Source organism: Pelophylax lessonae (genome assembly GCF_965119305.1).
Source record: "Pelophylax lessonae genome assembly, chromosome: 6".
Lineage (NCBI taxonomy): Eukaryota > Metazoa > Chordata > Amphibia > Anura > Ranidae > Pelophylax > Pelophylax lessonae.
The window spans coordinates 254,984,055-255,007,222 of NC_138773.1; the positions used below are offsets into that span (position 1 = coordinate 254,984,055).

General features: G+C 40.4%; 1 protein-coding gene across 1 annotated transcript in view; it reads right to left on the bottom strand.

Annotated features, from left to right (window-relative positions):
• Positions 1-23,168, bottom strand: part of UBR3 (ubiquitin protein ligase E3 component n-recognin 3) — a 390,465-nt gene that overhangs the window by 248,715 nt on the left and 118,582 nt on the right. Inside the window, exons 10-18 of the mRNA XM_082260312.1 lie at positions 22,054-22,187; positions 21,296-21,382; positions 18,535-18,600; positions 15,363-15,452; positions 12,267-12,395; positions 12,125-12,177; positions 10,138-10,271; positions 5,599-5,686; positions 2,319-2,458 (exon numbers count right to left, since the gene is read on the bottom strand). Of these exons, the coding sequence (XP_082116438.1) occupies positions 2,319-2,458; positions 5,599-5,686; positions 10,138-10,271; positions 12,125-12,177; positions 12,267-12,395; positions 15,363-15,452; positions 18,535-18,600; positions 21,296-21,382; positions 22,054-22,187 (921 nt within the window). The remainder of the gene's footprint in view (positions 1-2,318; positions 2,459-5,598; positions 5,687-10,137; positions 10,272-12,124; positions 12,178-12,266; positions 12,396-15,362; positions 15,453-18,534; positions 18,601-21,295; positions 21,383-22,053; positions 22,188-23,168) is intronic.

Sequence of the window (23,168 nt, forward strand, 5' to 3'; positions counted from 1 at the left end):
AAAATTACCTTTCCTTTTCAATCTGCGGCGCTGTCATTTTCTGTAAAATGCAATGCACAATGGCTACCTGAAGGTTTTCTGTACACAGATGGTGCACAGAACACCCCCCAGAAATGTCATTTCCTGCTTGTGTGATTGGCTCACTGATTTTCCCAGTCTGCACTAAGATACAAATTCAATTTTGAGCATCCCCTGCAACAAAAATTGCAATTTTTTTGGTGAGATACTCCCAAAGGGAAATAATGTCTGAGGCTAGCCATACATTATACAATTCTCTTGTACAATTTTTCTTTAGATTTACCAAAACCATATAATATGAGGTCAAACCTAAACAATTTGTAAGCAATCAGGCAGGCCCTTATACTACATAGTTGAAGGTAAATCTAAAGGAAATTGAATAAGAAAATTGTATAATGTATGGCCAGCTTAAAGAGACCCAGATCCTGACAATTTTGCTAATCAGAACCCTGCAGCTGATTAATATTTATAAAACCACTCCCATACAGATTCACGTTACACATGAGCGCAAACAGCTATTTCTTCAGAATAACAAAGGGTAAGAATCTGCAAAAAAGTTTGTTAAAATCCGTGTAATGAACATAGATCACCCAGAGGGTTTTTTTTTTTTTTTTACTCAACAAAAGTGAAGCTACTCCAAGTTTTGCTTTAAAGGCAGAAGCAAGACAGAGATGGATTCTGTTTGTGACAGTCCAATGCAGGCTAGCAGACAATGACAGGCATGGGCGGTGATGGACAGGCAAGCTAACAGATAACTATGTGACAAGACAGAAATATTGACTGACACAAACAAAAAACATACACATCTGTGCCCAAAAAAAAAGTCCATAAAGTTTTCATCAATGTCCATAATGGTAATAAAAGTAAATCTGCCAAAAACCCTCACAAGCTTTTTCATCGACACCGGGGAGTGACCGAGCTTCAGAAACAAAAAAGGAAAAGAGGAAGCGCATAGATCTAGAGCAGTAAATCACTATTACAAAGGAAAACAAAAATGAAAGAATGAAACTCACATTTTAGTAAAATGTAAGTGCAATTCTTTCATTTTTGTATGTCTTTACATAAAACGATTCACTGCGCTAGTCTTTTGCACTTCCGCTCTCTTTTGTTTTGACTGACACAAACACTGGTACCACTGGTACACATAATCAGTCGATATTTGGATGGAATTAACCCTTAAAGAGGTTGTAAACCCTTTTTTTTTTTTTTTCACCCTGAAAGACAAACACATAATGAGCTGGTATGCATCGCATACTAGCTCATTATGAAATACTTACCTTAGAACGAGCCCCCGCCGTGCCGTCCGCTCACCTCTATGACGGGCGACATGTCCAGTCGCCCGTCTTCCGGGATTGCGGCATCCGCGGGAGCCAACGGTCACGGCATGGGGCTCTGAAGAAACTGCACCAGCGGCCGTTCCTTCAGAGCGCATGCGCCAGTGACGTCACTGGATGCATGTAAGGTAAATATCTCCTAAACGGTACATGTTTAGGAGATATTTACAGTACCTATAGGTAAGCCTTATCATAGGCTTACCTATAGGTAGGTACAAGTGTCAGAGGAGGGTTTACTTCCTCTTCAAGGTTTTGAAGGAACACCTAATGCTTGCCAGAGGTAAAAAGAGAAAGTCAGATGTACTTATTTGCCTTATACCCTGGAATTCAAAGACTGGCACAGACAGATTTTGTGAAAGTGCCTGGCTGGCGTTCTAAAAGTGGTGCAGCATGCAACAAACTAATTCACCTATTTAGCACTTGTATGTGAATTTGGTGCACGCTGCGCCACTTTGAGAATGCATGCGGGTCACTTACACAAAATCTGTCTCTATATGCCAAAAGACAACTGGTCCTTTTTAGCTCCACTTTAGCAAGATGGGAACGGTTAGTATTTTTTTTCTGACTTTGGCACAAGTGTTTGGCTACAATGTAGAAGCGGAGCAAATTAGAACTACCTGAATTTGGCGGAAAAGTTTCAGACAAAAAAAACAAAACTGTTGCAGATGGGTTTTTGTTTTTTCTTAGGCACAACACATTAACAAAAGCAATTAACCCCCCAAAAAGTGGCACAGCAGCTTTAAAAAATTCCTCGCTTAAATAAATTCCTTACCATAGTATTTAATTGAAAAACTACAGGTACATGGGTGGAGCCAACATTAGCTTCTATCATTTCTCGCAGCACATAAACCAACACATCTTCTAAACATGCTTACAAATGAAAAGCATGCTTACGCAAAAGCACAGAAGAACGTACAAGCACAGAAGTAGGACCTAAAACATACACATGCTTGTTCAAATACATACCCTTTGGTGTATACATTCCTTGTTGCATGGAGCCTCCAGGTTCAAATACAGGAGCTTTAAAATCAGCAACTGCTGATAAAACAGATTCAAAACTGCAATTTCCTGGCATTATACCACTCTTTGGATTAGGGCTTTCTGGAATGTAATGGGTCAGTTAAGGAATACTAATTGAGCATATCTGTGACACCAACAGAGAGTTTCACATTACTCAACACAAACATACCACACGGAGCTTTACTTTCACCATATCTCCGTGTAGATTCCCCCCCCCCCCCCCCCTACATAAAAACATACTACTTTTTTGGCAAAAAGATAGAGCTAAATAGCCCAAACAAAACCTGGGAAGGGGAAAATCGGGGAAGGAAAAGGGGAAGGGGGAGGGAAGGGGGGAAAGAGGGGGCTGAAGGAATTTTAATGGTACCGTAAAAATCACTGTAGATATTGATTAAAAAAGTTTATTGAAAAAACAAACAACATAATTAAATAGCAATAGAAATTGCACATACAAATACAACTATTGCATTAAAAATCTCTTCACATATGGGCCAGAGAAAACAGAAAACCGTATTTATGCCTTGCTCTACATGTTTCGCGGTTCAAATACCGCCTCTTCAGGAACATGAGTTGGAGAATTGATGTGTGATCCAATTCTTTCTCCATGACACTGCTAGGTGTTATAACATTTTGAACAATCACACTATAGACTATGTTGAATGCATTGCTTGGATTATCGTTTGTTATTTTTCTATGCTCTTTATGGGGATTTTTTATGAATTAATGGCATGCTACGGTATGAAAGAATGTTGTATGTATTTTTGTATTCTTTATTAATTCCTATGTATTTGTATACATTTTTAAACATTTAGGTTCATTGCAGGTCTTGTTTGGTGTCACGCAGCTTGTAATGGGGCACCGATGTGGATATTCACAATATCACCACTAGGGGGTGTGTGGTGGCTCACCTGGGGACCAATGTGCGCTCCCTGGGGGGATAGGGGTTGATGGAGCAGTCCTGTTCCACTTCCCCTTCCCTCGCTTTATGGACGTGTTTGTCGTTTTTCGGCATGGCACCTGCGCGGTTAGGGATCGGGCCCGCTACACGTCTGTTTCCAGGGCAACCCGGACATGACATGTCGGGACGGAGTGTTACAAAAGACGCCAGAGCTGCACACAACGGCTAGGTGGCGGGGGGACAGACAGGGATCATCTATTCAAAAGGTACTGTATTTAGAAACCTCCTATAATTTTGCAGACTCTATACATGTCTTTCACAGTTTATAGGTTGGAACTTCTAAGCCCTATGGGGCTTGGAATCTTCATGGTTTATATCATTTTGGCTCTGTAGGAGGCAACCTTGTGAATGGATTGATAAATATTTTAGGACAATAAAGCCCAAATACCTCCCTGTCCCGATTAGAACTCATTGCGGATGGGAAAAAGGTAAGGGAATCTTTTACATAAAGCTACGCCTTTATAAGCTGCTTTTTCATTTTGGGCTTTCCCTGTATAAATCACAGGCTAAGCCAGTATAGTTAAGATTTTTCTATTTTTTTACTGTAATCATATAGCCATATTTCACCATATTTTTCAAACCCAGGAACAGCTCCATTCTCAAGTGGCTGTTTAAATTATTGAATCATCTACATACAGTGCTGAGGTCTCTTATTGAACCTCCGGCTTGTATTGTTTGCCCTTTCGTATTGGTGGTACATAGTTAATAAGAATATTTTCAGTCCCACTATAGGACCATAATATTGGGTACTCTATATCTATTTTAACTTATCCTTTTGCTGTTTTTTTTGTTGTTGGGTATGCTCTCCACAACACACTTTTTTTGAGAAGGATTTACATCTTTTCAGGTGTCTCATTCTTGTTTCACTCCCGCATTCCTTCCCGGGGGATTATCTTTGTCAACGCCCTCTTTCATAGTCACACTTGGTGTGGGTGCTATCCTGGTGCTTTCCTATCATGATGTGTGACACCAAAAAACATGCAATGCAGAATATATATGTTTGATGTCCTGTTTGTTTATTTATATATATATATACGAATTTGATCTCTTCTCCAACTCCTCCAATGCTCCTGAAAAAGCGGTATTTGGACCGCGAAACATTTCGGGCAAGGCCTAAATATAGTTTTCGGTTTTCTCTGGCCCATATGTGAAGAGATTTTTTATACAATAGCTTTATTTGTATGTGCAATTTCGATTGCCATTTTAATTATGTTCTTTATTTTTTCAATAAACTTTTTAAATCAATATCTACAGTGATTTGTACGGTACCATTAAAATCCCTTCAGCCCCCTCTTTCCCCCTTCCCTCCCCCATTTTCCCCTTCCCAGGTTTTGTTTGGGCTATTTAAAAGAGAAGTAGGATTGGGAATTTGTGTGAGGTGTGTGACCAACCATGGATGTGCCCATCATGGATATAAATAATTATGATTGTTTACCTATTTTCCATCTTTTTAGTATTTTATTGTTTGATTGTACCATTTTTGTATGTAATTCACCTAGAACAGTGGTTCTCAACTCCTGTCTTCAGGACCTAACGGGCCAGGTTTGCAAGATAACTAAAAACCCAAAGGTGATCTCATTTGCTGCTCAGTGATTGCAGTATTCTAGTCTGCATCTCCCCAAGGTAATACTTAAAATCTGGCCTGTTAGTGGGTTCCGAGGACCGGAGTTGAGAACCACTTGGTCTAGGATATACAATTGGATATACAATTGGATATACCATTTGCTGCGATTGATAAAATCATATATTTGTTTTTATCCTATACTTACTTTTTCCTATTTAGCATGTATTATGTTTATATGGTACACATCCATAGTTGGTCACACACCTCACACAAAGTCCTAAACCTAATTCTTTTGTTTTGCATAATCAGGGATGGAGGCACATTAGTACATGAGCCTCATATAAAGTCCCAAAACCCCTCTTTCTTTTCCTTGTTTGGGCTATTTAGCCCTAACTTTTTGCTAGTTCATTGGGATGAAGGTACCATATTAGATAGTTCTACATTACTACACAATCAATTCTTTTTTCATATACATTTTTTTGGCCTTCTAGGTGTGTTTTCATAACTGTATAAGGTACGCTATACTAAGAGCAAAGGCAGGGACTGAAGTGAGTGATCAATATACTCTGTATAAATAAAGAAAATAAATTCTCAACCAGCTGGGTCAGGTTTTTAAGACAGGAAGTTAGACTATGAAGTAATGACTTAGAGCAGGCGTTTGTCAAAGAACTGCAGGTTCTCCACAGATAATCACAGCAAAGGATATAAGGTCAAGCAGGGAGCTGTGAGTACGGTCATTCATACACAGCTGAGCAATCATCTCCGCTCTTAAGATTTCATCATCAGTCATCCCTGAAATGGTACAAACAAAGGTTAAAGGGTTTCAGCTGATAAAACCAAGAAAGTTGAATGGAAAAAAAGCGAATATACAAATACTGTAATGTGTTCTACTTTGTGGAAATCCTTTATGAAATCAGCCCTACATGTGTATAGGGTTACTTACAATAGCAGAGGATGCTGCAGGAAATTTCATCATGTCTGGCTTCCATAACTTAACTCTAAGGCCTTGTTCACACCAGCGTACTTAAAGGATAAGTTCACCTTTTGGAACATGTTACATATTCCACCCTTATCTAGGGTGGAACATACAACATGTTGCTGCAGCCTCTACCTCCCTCCCTCTCCAGTGACAGTGAGCGGGCATCTTCTCCAGCGCTTGCTCTCACTGTTTAAAAATAACGTGGCTACACGGGGCTTCGCCTGCCCGGCCAAGTCGTTTATTCATTTACAGTCCTCTGTGAATGGGAAAATACAAGTCCCAACAGCCTTTGAGGCTGTTGGCTTGTAGTTTCAATGAACTACCATGGCGCCATTGAGGGCTCCGGTATTTCATTCATTCTTCCTGTCAGTGTGCATATGTCTGCCTGTACGAGGTACGGGTAGACAGATAAACTGAGAAGTCTGCAGGAGTCTTGCATGGCACCGGCTTTCCAGGCTCCAATTAAAGAAAAAAAAAAAAATAATAAATGCACATTTATTTTTTTACCTGCAAAAAAGATGTGCATTTTTTTTTTTTTTTTTGGAAGAAGGTGAACTTATCCTTTAAGCATACATTCATGTGAGGGACGAGCTCTGATTGCAAGGGATGCACAGGTGTTCCATGCATCCTTGTGCAAGGTAGTCATATTCATTCAATTGGGTTGCAGTCTCTGCACTATCACAGCTGCGGTTTTCAACTTGACATCTGTTTGGGTTTGTGTGCCTGAGCACAGACCATGAGCATTCGGGGGACATGTGCCCACAAGGATGTCAGGTTGGGTGCAGCAGCTGTGTCCGTGCAGTCCCTGCATCTCAATTGACATGAATGGGGGTGCCTGAACATGGATGAACAGAACACATGTGCATCCAATGCAAGCAAAACGCAAACCTCATACAGGTGTACACTTAAAGTGAAATTCCTGCCTAACACTAACTAGCCTTAAAAATTACCCCTCCATCTTCAGCTACCTATGCAGAATAAGCTATGTAAATGTACTTGTTTTCAGCTTGCTCTAGTCAGGTCACGTGATCTGGTTCCTCTTTGCCAGTCAGCAGCATCTGCAAGGGGAGATGAGAGCATGCCAATGATTGGGATGTGGGAGCTTATGGGTAAGGTCACCATTCCCAGAATTCCCAACCATTGTTGAGCACTCTCTCCTCTCCCCTGCAGGTGCCAATTACCAATTCCAGGGATCACGTAACCGGACCAGGCTAAAAAAAAATAGGCAAGAAAACATATTTTCTACAAAGGTTAGGCAGAATAGGTAGCATTTTTAAGGCTAGCTAGTTGTAGGCAAGAATTCGACTTCACGTATGCCCATGTGAATGAGGCCTAAAACTAGCACCTCACTGTAGGAGAAGAATGTATAAAAAAAAAAACAAGGAATCCCCAAATATTGCAGAGAAATAGGCCAACATGTATAAATGACACATGAGAAAATAAATTAACTTTGTAGAAGCTCCAGTATGAGGCGTGTGCAATTGGATTAAGTGAGGTATCAGGATTTCTACATTATGTAGTATAGGAAATACTAATAAACACAGCAGAAATTTACAAAGCATTTGCAAAATGTTCAGCAAGCTTCAAGCAGCTTTGTTGAAGCATGCTTTCAAGCACACTTTAATTCCAGAAATATATTTTAAACAGATCTTAATTGGAGTGTTGACTTTCACTTTAACCACTTGACCTCTGGAAGGTTTTACCCCCTTTCATGACCAGGACATTTTTTGCTATTCAGCACTGTGCTACTTTAACTGGCAATTACCTGGTCATACAACACAGTACCCAAATTAAATTTATATAATTTTTCTTCACACAGAGCTTTATTTTGGTGGTATTTGATTACCACTGGGTTTTTTATTTTCTGCTATATAAAACTAAAAAAAGACCAAAAAAAAAAAAAAATATATATATATATATATATATATATATATATATATATATATATATATATATATATATATATACACATACACATACATTTCCTACTTTGTTATAAAAAATATCAAATAAAATAAAATGGCTTCATAAATTTAGACCAAAATGTATTCTGCTACAGGTCTTTGGTAAAGAAAAAAATCCCAAAAAGTGTATATTTGGTTTGTGTGAAAGTTATAGCGTCTACAAACTATGGCATATACATTTGAAAATTAATCAATCCTAATGTACTGATGACCTATCCCATTCCTTGAGGACCTTAAAATGCCAGGACAGTATAAACATGCCCAAAATTACAAAAAACAATAAGGTGAAACCACCCTTCTCCTGCGCTTGGTATCCAAGCCCCTCAACCACACTCCTCACGGGACTGACAAATGGCTTCTCAGATGGCTACGGTCTTGCTGCCCTTAACGGACTGGGGTCGTCCACCGGTACTACAAGCAAAAAGAACAAAGAAAGGGCGCACCGACCTAGCGCATTATCCTCAATAAAAGGCTTTATTTATGTAACATTAAAAAATGGCTACTCACAGACGTAGATAAACATAAGGCGTGTCAAGCTGATTTGCTCAATTGTCCGTGTTTAGTCCATATGATCGTCCATGACCGATGAGATTACTGACGCGTTTCGAGGCCTAGCTTCTTCCTCAGAGCCACTGTGTCATGACTGTCTCTTTGATTTAAGTAGTGAGGTAGTGACCCAGCCCCTACCCCCAAGTGGGAGTGTCCCTCCCCCGGGGGGAGTGACTGGAGCACCACCCCACCCACTTCTGTGGCATCATTAGTAATATACAGTGGCATACATTGATCATGCAAGTGCAATACAAATGCTGGAATATATACGTGAAATTAAAATATATATGCATAAAAACAGTGCAACAAGGAAAACGGTGCAACAATAAAATAATCTGGATAAAAACCACCATAAACAAATACTAAAAATGGATAAAAACGGATAAAAATGCTTGCAGGGTGCACTTAAAATCATTATAAACATTCCATAGAATGACAGCAAAGGTTAGCTAATATAATCAATCAATAATCGATAGTTCCCCCACAATATTCCCATTACCTTCGCTGTCTATTGTGTCTAGTCCAGGCTAGATTTTTGTTTATACATGATGATGTTCTGCTCTCTGTTCTCCCAGGCGATTCCATCATACTGGGGGGTTTTTATCCAGATTATTTTATTGTTGCACCGTTTTCCTTGTTGCACTGTTTTTATGCATATATATTTTAATTTCACGTATATATTCCAGCATTTGTATTGCACTTGCATGATCAATGTATGCCACTGTATATTACTAATGATGCCACAGAAGTGGGTGGGATGGTGCTCCAGTCACTCCCCCCGGGGGAGGGACACTCCCACTTGGGGGTAGGGGCTGGGTCACTACCTCACTAGCTAAATCAAAGAGACAGTCATGACACAGTGGCTCTGAGGAAGAGGCTAGGCCTCGAAACGCGTCAGTCATCTCATCGGTCATGGACGATCATATGGACTAAACACGGACAATTGAGCAAATCAGCTTGACACGCCTTATGTTTATCTACGTCTGTGAGTAGCCATTTTTTAATGTTACATAAATAAAGCCTTTTATTGAGGATAATGCGCTAGGTCGGTGCGCCCTTTCTTTGTTCTTTTTGCTTGTATCCCCAAAATTACCCCTTTTTGGAAAGTAGACAGTTTGAGGTATTTAGTAAGAGGCATGGAGAGCTTTTTGAAGTTGCAATTTTTTGTCAAATTTTTGGGAAAAGGAAGAAGTTAAATATTTTTTTATTTTTACAAACTGTCACCAGTGCAGTACAGCGTGGTCATATAAATGGTGTGGCAGTGATCAGAAATACTGACTGGTGACAGTATGTTTAACAACAAAAAAAAAAATTAAAATACTTGCAAACCCACCACCCTGATGCAGAATTTTGAAGAAAAGCGCATCACAAAATAACTTTAAAGCAAGGTAGGTAGGTTCAATCCAGTTCCTCCTAAAAAATATCACTGTTACAGAAGGGATTGGGCAGCGTTCTCCTGTGCTTTTACATGCTGGTACATATACCTGTAGTCCACATCACAGCACTGCAGGAAGGCTACATTCACAAGTACAGTTACAGTGGGACCATGTGGAATAAAACTTCATAAAGGAATTAGTGGCTATGAATGATCTTGAAGTTTGTAAACTTACTTTATGAAGATCCTTCACACATTAACTCTCTTGAATTCTGAGACACATATTCACCACACCCTGTAAGTAGGCACTTGTGCGTCACAGGATTCACAGAGATCGCGAACAGCAAAAAAAAAACAAAAAAAAAAAAACACATACCTAAATGTAAACGAAGACTTAACAGAATAACTAAAAAAGTTAGTGCCCCTTCAAGCATCGATCTTTCATTATCAGCATCAAGGACGGTGTTCTGGTGCTGAGAAGCCATTGTCAAAAGATCCACAACCTTAAACCTATAAGTGGAAGAATAAATGAAAATATATGGTTATGTAGATGAAACTTACAAGCCCTCTTTTGGCATGTTTAAGGCCTAAAGACACCTAAAGCTGATTTCTGTTTTGGATGGAGTTAACAGAATTCAGAAAACCAACCAGGTCTACAAATCCTCTACGGCAGTGGTTCCCAACCTTTTGGCACCAGGGACTGCTTTCACGGCAGCTTATTTTCCCAGAGACCGAGGGGAAGTGATATTCGCGGAGTCTGTCCTAAGCCCCCCTTTACAGGACAGCCCCTCTTCATATCAGTGTCCTTAGTTAACCTTCACATGACCACCCCCTTTACCTTAACGTAACAGGGACTGCAATGTTGCCAAGGCACTGTAATGTAAATGGGGCATTGTGATGAAGAGGAGACTGCTCTGTAATTTCATATAATGGGGACTGCTCTGAAAAAGGGGACACTGTGATATAAAGGGGACTGCACTATAAGGATTACAGTGCAGTCCCTTTTATATTACAGTGCCCCTATGCCCCTAGCAATCACTGCCTCCTCTATCACAGTGCCCCTGCAGCCTGCCGCCCCACCCCCTCCTCCCTAACACGACACTTCCCTATTCTAATCTCTGCCTCCCCTGCTAAGGACTCCTAACTTTGGCAGGGCAGAGGCTGCGATTAGTCCGTGTGTCCTCTCCCGACTCCCCAGCCAGCCCCACAATGTCATCCTATCAGCAGGGCAGTGGGGGGGTAGGAACGCTCCATTCTGATCTGCAGCTCCTCCCTCCCCCCCTTGCCCTGCTTATTGGATGACATTGTGGGCTGAGTGGGTGGAGGAGGCAGGAAAGGACACAAACATGGCCACACAGCAGGAGGCAACCGCAGTCTGTGATAGCCCTGGTCAGACTGTGGCCACCACTCATCTTATGCTGTGCTGTCTGGTCATAACAGGCTGCACAGCAGGCACCAATTCATGGCCCAGTGGTTGTGGACCCTTTCTCTAAGGGACTCCAGCAGGAAGATCTCCCCTGATGCCTGATGTGCATTGAGCAGAATGACCTCAGATTTTCAGCCTGAGAGCGCTCTGTATATATTCCTAAGCAGCAGCCAATAAAAGTAGTATGATGCAGAATTTCATTTCCGAGGAGACACTCCATGGGACTAAGAAAACTGCTCCCTTAACCTCATGCTAGCAGTAAATCAGCTGATAAGTCTTAGAATATTCCCAAGTGTATGATGGCGGGTAACAAACTGTGCTCAATCCCATTCAAAACAGACCAATGCATTTTAAGTGTACGGTTTACCATTAAAAAAATAAAAATATCAGCATAATGACATGGGTGTACAGTATGTGTTTTTATAACCTACCCCACATTACATTTAAATATAAAAGTACATTTTGTAGAACAGCTTTAAAAGCAAATTTTTGAGATTATGGTTTAAAAGCTGTTTTTGATTACGGAATCAAGTCTCACTGTATACAATGTTTTTAAGCAAGCTGTTGGGGAATTCTTTGCAAAGTTTCTTACCTGTAGCCCTGCCAGTAAAAATTCCTGTTGCAGGTTGAACATGCTAAGCGACTGCCTCGAAACTTGCAGCAGCACGGTCAGCCTGTTGTGTGAGCTCCTTTAGTTGACTGTTACTCTACCTTTCTGATATACTTGATAAGCAGGGCAATGGCCAAGTGAGGGATAACCTACTCTGGACCCACTATAGAAGAAGTACTGTGTGTGAGCCTAGAAGACTGGGAGCTTATTTCACTACATACTTATCATGCAGCTCTTTTACTATGGAGAATCCCTGACTGTATAAATGTATTCTAAAAAATAATTTACATTTAAACTGCAGAAGTGCATTACATGCTACCATCTTACCTTTCAAAAACAGATGAAATAAAGTAGTCTGGGTCCAGTCTGGATGCACAGACCTACAGTCAAGCAGAAGACATGATTAAAACACATACGGTACTTTACATCTCCCAGAGAAGGTTCTGTTCACTCTTGCCACATCTCTTACCTGTAATAAATAGATGTCGGGGTCTATCATAGAATTACAGAAATGTGACTGCACATAAGTCATCGCTTGTCCTTTAATCTGCAAACCATTTCGTACCCACATGTTGCTATGAATCTCAGACAAACTTGCCTGTTGTAAAAGAAGAAGGTCTGTCAGCTTGAAATACAAAGTAAAAAAATATGAAAATTTTCTCACATTTATAAAGAGCTGAAATAACCATAACAAAGACATAACAATTAATTTCAGAAGCTGACAAAGTAGGCTGCATTCACACCTGAGCGTTCACACGCAATTTTGGTGTACTCTATGCATTTCATTGCATTTTCAAGCTTGAGCTTTGTTTTGGCCAATGGAAATCTAGTTGCTAGGTTGAAGGTTTTAGCTAGAAAATGCCATTGAAGTCTATCATGCCAGAATGCCCTATTCTGTTTAAAAGCTCATGTACCTTTTCGAGCTTCAGGCATCAGGTATATGAACAGACAATTTAAAAGCATAGGGTTTTGGTTGTGGTGCATTTGAGAACTTTTGAGTATCAAGCTACAAAATACTCAAGACAGGACCAAAGTCAAGTTTGTTTGTTTTCTTTTTTTTGTAGTCAGGACAGGAAAATTCTGTCCCATTACTTTTGGTCCCTTAAAAAGTGGGAGGCACATATACAAACTGTTGTAATTCCTACACCGTTCACCTGATTTGGATGTAAATAACCTCAAATCCATTGTGATGGTGTATAGAGCCAAAAAGATTAGAATTGTGATGATGTCCCAATATTTATGGACCTGACTTTATATCACACACACACACACACACACACACACATACACAGTATCTCACAAAAGTGAGTATGAGTACACCCCTCACATTTTTGTAAATATCTTATTATAGCCTTTCATGTGACAACACTGAAGAAATTACATTTTGCTACAATATAAAGTAGTGAGTGTACAGTTTGCATAACAGTGTAAATTTGCTGTCCCCTCAAAATAACTCAACACACAGCCATTAATGTCTAAACCGCTGGCAACAAAAGTGAGTACACCCCTAAGTAAAAATGTCCAAATTTGGCTCAAAGTGTCAATATTTTGTGTGGCCACCATTATTTTACAGCACTGCCTTAACCCTCTTGGGCATGGAGTTCACCTGAGCTTCACAGGTTGCCAATGGAGTCCTCATCCACTCCTCCATGGTGACATCAAGAAGCTGGGGGATGTTAGAGACCTTGCACTCCTCCACCTTCTGTTTGAAGATGCCCCACAGGTGCTCAATAGGGTTTAGGTCTGGAGACATGCTTGGCCAGTCCATCACCTTTATCCTCAGCTTCTTTAGAAAGGCAGTGATCGTCTTGGAGGTGCGTTTGGGGTCTCTATGTTGGAATACTGCCCTGCAGCCCAGACTCCGAAGGGAGGGGAGCATGCTCTGCTTCAGTATGTCACAGTAAATGTTGGCATTCCTGGTTCCCTCAATGAACTGTAGCTCCCCAGTGCCGGCAGCACTCATGCAGCCCCAGACCATGACACTCCCACCACCATGCTTGACTGTAGGCAAGACACACTTGTCTTTCTACTCCTCGCCTGGTTGCCGCGACACACGCTTGACACCATCTGAGCCAAAAAAAGTTTATCTTGGTCTCATCAGACCGCAGGACATGGTTCCAGTAATTCATGTCCTTAGTCTGCTTGTCTTCAGCAAACTGTTTGAGGGCTTTCTTGTGCATCATCTTTAGAAGAGGCTTCCTTCTGGGACGACAGCCATGGAGACCAATTTGATGCAGTATGTGGCTTATGGTCTGAGCACAAACAGGCTGACCCCCTCACCCCTTCAACCTCTGCAGCAATGATGGCATCCCTTATACATCTATTTCCCCAAGACAACCTCTGGATTTGACGCTGAGCATGTGCATTTAACTTCTTTGGTCGACCAATGCGAGGCCTGTTTTAAGTGAACCTGTCCTGTTAAACCGCTGTATGGTCTAGGCCACCATGCTGCAGCTCAGTTTCAGGGTCTAGGCAATCTTCTTATAGCCTAGGCCAGTGATGGCGAACCTTGGCACCCCAGATGTTTTGGAACTACATTTCCCATGGTGCTCATGCACTCTGCAGTGTAGTGGAGCATCATGGGAAATGTAGTTAAAACATCTGGGGTGCCAAGGTTCACCATCACTAGCCTAGGCCATCTTTATGTAGAGCAACAATTCTTTTTTTCAGATCCTGAGAGGTCTTTGCCATGAAGTGTCATGTTGAACTTCCAGTGACCGGTATGAGAGACAGAGAGAGAACACCAAATTTCACACACTTGCTCCCCATTTACACCTGAGACCTTGTAACACTAAAAAGTCACATGACACCGGGGAGGGAAAATGTCTAATTGGGCCCAATTTGGACATTTTCACTTAGGGGTGTACTTTTGTTGCCAGCAGTTTAAACATTAATGGCTGTGTGCTGAATTATTTTTAAGGGACAGCAAATTTACACTGTTTTACAAGGTGTACACTCACTACTTTACATTGTATCAAAGTGTTATTTCCTCAGTGTTGTCACATGAAAAGATATAAAATATTTTAAACAAAATGTGAGGAGTGTACTCACTTTTGTGAGATACTGTATTTAGGCATTATAAATGGTGTGCTGCAGTTGTGGGCTGTTCTGTGGTTGTGGATAAGTAACCATAGCTTTTTGGTATTTTAATTCTGAATTTTTTTTACGTTAATACATATATTTGTAACAGTGCGTATACTGTATATTTACTGGTATTTTTTGAGACGTAGCACCCTAAATAAAGTCCATTTCTTGTTTTTTTTTTTTCTATACTATTCACAGGGATGTGGTGCTCTAGCAATCCACAGTTATACCCATTGTGTACTTGATAGAAGTGACAGGTACTGTATACTAATCCAAATCTTTAGTAAAATACTACAACCAAAGAACCTTCTTGTGCACTAACTACAAAACAACATTCCTACATAGGTGCGGACAATGATGATGACTAGAGGTCTATACACACTTACACGTTCTTGTGGCTTGTACAGCATGCTTTATCACAAAAGCTCACCTTATGTTCAGAGTAAAAACAAAAACGCCACACAAAATAATGTCATATTACCTGAATGAGAAGTGGGTGAACCATCAGCTTCATCAGCATTTCCTGGTCAGGAAGAATTGAATCTAAATCTATCTCTTGACATTTCACAGCCTGCAGGAGAAATGGGACAAAGCAAAGGCTAATCTTCATTTTACTAAAGAGGTGTTAATAGAGGACTGCAAGTACATTACAATTAACAAGATCATTATTTCTACTTAGTCAGGGTCATGGCTCATTTTCTCCCCACTTCTATTTAACCAGGAAAATTAATTTGCCTGAGTTTTTCTATTTGCGCTTAAACATATGCAGACATTTTAATTTATTTGGATGTTCCCTCACTCCGACTATCGAAATGTAAGCTACAAAGCAGCCATGTGCCTTAGCCTCCTTTCCAGTCCCACCTTCTGACAACACTGAAAATGTCAAAACATGTTGTGATCCTGCCAAAATATCTAGAAATAACATACACTTTGCTAGACACTTTGTGATTAACACTACATTTCCAGGTAAAGTGGTTATTATAAAGGCCTTTTTTTGTTTAAACAGCAATGTATACTTACCTGTGTAAGTATACATTGCTGTTTAAACAAAAAAAGGCCCTGAACCACCTCTTCTGGAGTCTTCCGCTGGCACTTTTGGCTCCTCCTCTTCAGTGTCTCCCACCATAGCAGACCGCTCACTATGGGGGCAGACATGTGAGCTTGCTCCCGAGCTAGGCTGTGTGTGTCCAAAAGAGACACTGAGCCCTGCCCACCTCAATGGCTCCCACTGCTGCCTCTGTCCTGTGAATGCAGGGAAAGAGGAGAGGGCCACTACGGATGGGCACAGCACTGAACCAAGTGAGGTAAGTAATTGGCAGGGTTAGGTGGGCGATATTTGGAAATTTTTTTTCCTTAATTCAGGGAATACTTTACGGTAAAAAAATGTCTTGGCTTTAGAACGTTAATGGCAAAATACACACAGAGATTTAGATCAGCCACAAGGCAGAATTGGCGATACATCACGTTAGAGAGAGCTTTGTCGGGCTGGACAAAAGCAGAGGGCTTCGTTCCACATTGTGGTTACGTTGAATTGAAGAGGTCTGGAGTGAAACTGGGCAGAGGAAATGGTCTCAAACGAGGCTATCATTAAGCCAAGAACCCTCATGCAGAAGCAAACTGTGGGGTGTTTTGACCGGAGGTTCCTCATGTGGGACCTTATGGAAAGCAACCTTTTCTGGGGAGGGGAAATCCTGGTTTAGGCGGTGTCCAAGATTAGATCCAGGTATTATAGACAGTAGGAGGGCTGGAGAGCAGACTTCGGAAAGTTGATTATTCAGCAAAACAAAATGGTAGCAAGAGAGCCGTAATAGGCAATGTGTATTTTTAGTAGAAAAGGCGGGTGGAAAGATGGAGGTGCAACATAGTCAACTTATCTATGTGCGTCTGGATAGGAGGAGAAAAATCATCAATTCAAAATTGCTTGCACCAATATTAGCAACAAAAATGGCAGGGTTACTAAATTTAAGTAATTGTTACCCAAAACCTCTGCCTGTAGGGCCTCATAATTTGCTGTACACTGCGGATAGATACTGCAAACATAACAGGCCTGCTCCACGGAGTGGAGACCAGGTACAATCCAAGATACACATCGGGGTAACTGACACGGAAACTGCTGGAAAGCCAAGTACATTAAGCAGTCAGCTCTTGTTAAAGAGTCAAAGAAAAAGTGGTTTGAAAAGGAAAAAATCTGGTATTTTCCCCATAAAGTTGTCACACCATAAATGTACTTATACTTACCTTCTCACTCTGATCCCTTAGCATGGGTCTCAAGTTAAACGGCTTGAGTATATATTACAATGAATGTTAATGCACCTGAAAAATGGGTTCCCCCTCTAGGCCCTTGGGCATAGGCGACCTATATGGACCTTCGGCTCATCCCACTAGGTCGCTCAGTGGACATTTTTCACTCTTAAAATAACAAGTTGAATGTGCCTTTGCCCACATCTTTAAGCCATGCTCTTTGTATTGTACCCCCTGCACCGGTGATCGGTTATGTTGACTTGCTTACTACAATAAATCTGATTGTACCAGAAAAGGAAAAATCATTCTCCAAAAGGAGAACAGATCCATCACCAAAGGACACTAGCAAAAACCATAGTCTCATGAAACTGGCAGGAGTTATATGGTGCGCTCTGTGGGCAACCCTACCAATTTTTTTTTTTTGCCAGTGTCCAGTCATTTGAGGGTAGCTGCGTATAACCTATGGTATAGCAACACAAGTCCAGTTTCCCTAATTATATAATTAAGATAAAGATTTTAGAATTTTAACAATATTATTCCTGCCTTGCACTTCGGTTTAAGGGTAATGCAGAAACGCAATCAATAAAGGTCCACCAAAAACAAAAACAAAAAAAAATCTATATATATTTACTATGGAGGTGTTGCATAATCAACACCTATCAATAGTTTGAAAAAATATTGTAGGATTGTGTGAGGGTCACAAAGTTTGATGAGCATCAACACCCTCAATGTATATTCTGATGGGGATTTTTAGAGCAAGAGAAGGCTAGAACCCCTGTCAGACTGTTCTGTCCCTGTCAGTGAGACAGAACTGAGAAAAAAATCGCGAATGGAGCATTGAATAACCGTAAACTAGGTTCCTACACTTTCTCAATCTAATCAAAACTTCTAAAAAAAAAATGTATATTTATATTTTCCCCTTCTCTCCAACTCTGCAATTTCCCAGCGCTCCCAGCCAGCCGCTGACATTTTCCTTCTGGGTACCAATCTTTGGCCATTTTCAATGGCTTGGCTGAGATGATGTCACTCCCACTTATGAATGGGAATTCATTCATCTTGGCATTGCCAAAATTATACACTATGCACCTCAGGGTAAAGGGCGTACAGACAGGTAAGGAACTTTAATGCAGAAAATACATAGAAGACGTGTTCTGCATTAAAAATCCTGTTTACTATTTTTTCCCCTAAAGTTTCACTTTAAGCACAGCTTATCATAGCATCCATTACTACCCCTGATGCCCAGCATCCAATTAGAGAGCTACCCTACTAAAAAATTGCTGCTGAAAGCCTTCAAAACTAAATGTTAAATATGTCGCTAAAGTCTCATCATTGTATAAGGAAATATCACTTGCAGTGTGTCTTGAAACTGTATACATGACTACAAGGTTCAGAAAATGACAATAAATTTTCACCTTGCTCAGAAACATGGCATAGTATCGATGTAGAGGCAAATGGAAAGTAACTTGATTTGGAGCAGGCTGAAAAAGAAAAACACTTTAGGCATTTTATATAAAATAGCAAGCAAAACGTACGTATTCCAAAACAAAGAAAACTAATCAAGACATCAAAACAACAATCAGTGCATACTATATTGTACAGGACTGGACTTAAAGCAGTGCGCCTGTGTAATCTTGAGGTCCCTGGACCTAAAAACGCATTAAAAAAGTTGAACCGAACCAAAGTAGTGTAGGGACTACTTTGAAGTCACACAGATATTAATGGCACTCATTGGAAATCATGGAGTACGACTTGTCCTGCAAATTTGCAGTCCCAAGTCGCAGGACAAGTCGCACAAGTGTGAAAGGGGCCTTATGGATTATTTTTTTTTAAACTAAGTTATTTCTGGTTTTTCCTGTGATAATAGTCATGACTCAATCTTTGGAAAGATGTCGGTATCAAGCAGTTTAGCTAGAGATCCTGATATTCAAATAGATCAGAGGGCCGGCCCCAGAAATATGACAGAATGCCTATGCAAACATGGTGGAATTTCTGCCCCTTCTCCCAGATAGGAGGAGTAAGAGTGGCTATAAAAAGACAGCAACGAACAGTGCCAGCACTAGAGGTCCCCAAAGAGTCTCTATTGGAAAAAGGTAGGATGGAGTGTACTTGCTGACATCACGCAGCTGCACCGATTCTAGTGTAGCGGCTTTTTATGCAAGTTTTATATGCGGTTTTACTGGCTTTTACCATATTTGGATGTGGTTTATCATATGTTTCTAAGATTCTTAAATAAACGACTATGCTTTGGCCATACTCTGCTCTATTGGTGAGCTTTATCATTACAGCCCATGCCGGTATTCTATTGTGTGAAAAGGTGAGGACAGAGACAAGGCATCCATTAGAGAGCTGGAGCTATGCATAGAGAGCATTTGCGCCTTTATTTATTAGGCTGTATTTGCTGCACTCTTGTAGCATATATTTCTGGTGAGTGTGTAATTCACTGGGTTCTTCGTGAAAGTCCACACATGGCAGTTTTGATGCAGATTGTATGGGATGACTGAAGACATTTCACGTTCCTCTATCCATATCTACCCTCTAATAGAAATACTTTTTTTCCCTATGAAACTATGAAAGATGGATGGATAGATAGATAGAGATAGATAGATAGCACTCACATATTACAATTATCTTTTTTTAATTTTTTATTTATTTCACATAGTGATTCATTTCATTCAAACACATTTACAGTGGTGGCACTGCAACTATTTGTTTATACATACCTAACATACCTAAGTTTTTATATATATATATATATATATATATATATATATATATAGATATATAGATATATATATATATATATATATATATATATATATAGGATCCTTATTGCTAGCAGCCTACGTTTGGGACCATAGCGCTTACTTTGTTTGGTTTTTGGCGATCACTTTTTCACTGCAGTCAACCTGTGTGTTGCCCATGCAGGGCAAAATAACAGGTTCACTAAACTGTTGCCTCTTCCCCTTCCACAGGTACCATTATTTACTTTTTCCTTGCAAGAAGTGAAAAACCAAAGTACCCACTATTTTTAAATATGGGGGAGCATGCAACCACTCCCTTTCCTTCTCTGATGCAGTGCAGAGTGTCATGTGTCCAATCACTATGCACCAATGGTGTCACAAGGGAGCAGGTAAACAGTCAGTGGCTGTGTGTATGATAATTACTGTGTCAGATGCCACATCCCAACTGAATACTGAACCAAAACACTAGATAGAGGGGATTTTTGAGGTGTCAATATGTTATTGTTTCAAATGAAACTGTAGTGGGTCAGATGCGACAAAATCTTAGGCCCACCCATGAGGAGCCCTTGAAGGGAAAAAAAAATGTCTCTTATATGAACTTTGATGCTCAACATTGGTATTCTATGAAGGCCAATGGGTATTTAGTAGTCTCAGTAGGTAATTAACAATGTACCTTACATATCTGTATTAGGTTGATCCCTGTTAATACAGCTACACAAGGTATATCATTAAATGCCTACTATACTATACAGTAGTCATGTGAGTGGGCAGACCCTCCCATCCCCCTGGGCAAAGTTAGCCCAGTTAAAGTGATGCCGGTACTAGGTTCAAAGGGGTTAAAAATAGGACAGATAATTTAGAAAAATAATATATTGACACCTTAAAAACTGCTTTATTTAGTCCTTCCTGCTGTGGGTGAACTTCGTGAGTGAGGAGCAACGAAGACAACTATATCCACCTGGAAAAGGGGGAAAGTGACCCCCCCCCCCCCATGCCACATTTGGCACTGTCGAAAACAGGTACCCACTCCCACTTCCGCGTAAGGGCGCCGCGGCGACCCATGTCACTTGCTGCCCCTGCTCCACCCCCCCTCCCCCACTGCCAGCTCGACCCGCGCATGCACAGTAGGAAACAAGCTGTGAAGCCGCTCCTGTACCCGAAGTCGATGGAGGCGTCGGCTTTGGGTGCCGACATTGTGGGCTCCCTGGACAGTTAAGTGTCCTTATATTAAAAGTAAGCAGCTACAGCAATTGTAGCTGCTGACTTTTAATTTTTTTTTCCCCCCCCAAGGCTGTAACTCCGCTTTAACAGAACCTGTTGCTCTGCCATGCATGGGCATAGCACAGGTTGAACGAAAACCCTTTGACCAAAGATCCCAATGAGAATCTATCAACTTTTTCTTTCTTCAGACACTAAAAATTCAACGTCTTACCTCATCCACAAAGTTGATGGCATCAAACCAATCCTGAAGTGCTTCAAGGCAATACCGGACAACATTCCTTGTGTAATCCTGGGTTTCCTACAAACACAAATATGCATAAGCCTACTCCTGAAACAAACGAACACACCGGTTGCATCCAAAATAAATATCAAAGGCTCAATCCACAAAAAGGCAAAGAAACTTTATTTTGAACACAATTGTTAAATATAATTGGAGCTGGAAAAAGTAACTTTTTTGAAAAAAGGGACTCCCATTGTAGTGTATCAGCTTTCTGATTTGATCAGCATATACATTAATTATTCATATACCACTACATACGCAACATACTGTAGTCAATATGAAAATGTGAAAAAACCTGTGTATAGTGGAGCTTATTTTCAAACCGGATTTCCTAATGAAATTGCTGGTTCTCTGGCTGTCATGCTGAACAAATAAAATGAATACTTTATAAACCACTGACTTGGAACAAGTTAAAATTTCAAATATGCATAGGAGTTACAGATCAGTGGTTCATCACTGCCATTAAAACTGAGTCTCAGTCAGACATCTAGCATTTTCAAGAGATCAGCAATGGCAGCCTCCACACTACTTGTGATTTGTTTGCTTTACAATGAAATCAAAAGGCAATCAACAGTTTGATGTCCTTGCCTAGCAATGAGAGGAAATTAATAGGTCATAACAGACTTGAGTGCTTTTCTGCAGTTAAAGCTGGGCTATTGAATTTTACCCATTTAATATATTTTACCTACCCTGACTTTGCAGTGGGACAGGAGACCCCACATTGGCTGGGCACAGGCTTCAAGTTCAGCAGCAAATGCAGCATAATATGTCTGGGACTCAAACTCTACATGTTCATTGAGTTCCCTCTTATTTAAATTCATACCTAGAATAAAGCAAGGAAAGGTTAATGCATTGACAGTTACAAAAGAAAATGTAAAAATGATTCTTGCAAACAAGGTTTCCCTGCACCCTTTCTGATTTAACAAGGATATTCTATATACAGGTAGAACAGGACCCTATTCTTGAGTTCCCAGACATGGGACTGTTCAGTACAGAGGTGACACCAGCAGAGTTCCAAAAAAACATTTAAAACACGACTCACTCAATTGTAAGCATAAACAGTTTGGATGGAGTTGGGAAAGGTTTGGACCTCTGCCAGGATTTTATTTTTGTAACCTGTTGGGAATATTTCTCCCTACCCCAAGTCTAACTGCACCAAATGCATTGTGACAGCGTGATATTGAGACAAAATGGAGGTGAAGTTTTCCCAATGGAGACACAGGAAAAGTAAAAACATGACAAAGTTTTAAGGGGAAAAGATTCACAAACACTAAATATATGTCAGGGCAGCAGTGTTGCTAAACAAGAACATTAATAATGTAGGTTATGCACAGTGTTTAGTGTCCCAGTAAAGCTGGCAAATCTACAGTATTCATGAAAGAACTAGAAGCACTTGCTCACACCAGTGGTTGCTTGATTGCGCTGCAAAGGGATAAGTTGCAGTACACTAATGACACAGAGCAGGGTTTACTTTCTTCAACTTTATTGAAATGTCAGAAATCACATTTCCATTTATCTTTATGCACCACAGTACATCATGATGCGATCTAGTGCGTTGCAACACACTGCACAGAAAAAAAAAAAGAAAAAAAGTATAGCATGTCCTATTTTTTAGCAGACACCACTGTGCTGCAGATACATATGTGTAAAGGATATAAACAAAAATTAAAAAAAAAAAAAAAAAAACTCCTCCTAATCGTGGTTTCCTAACTATATATGCACAAAGGCGAAACCATGTTTGCTCACTAAATATATGAAGGTTTGACTTCCTCTTTGCATTGATACACCATGGTTCTACTTGCAT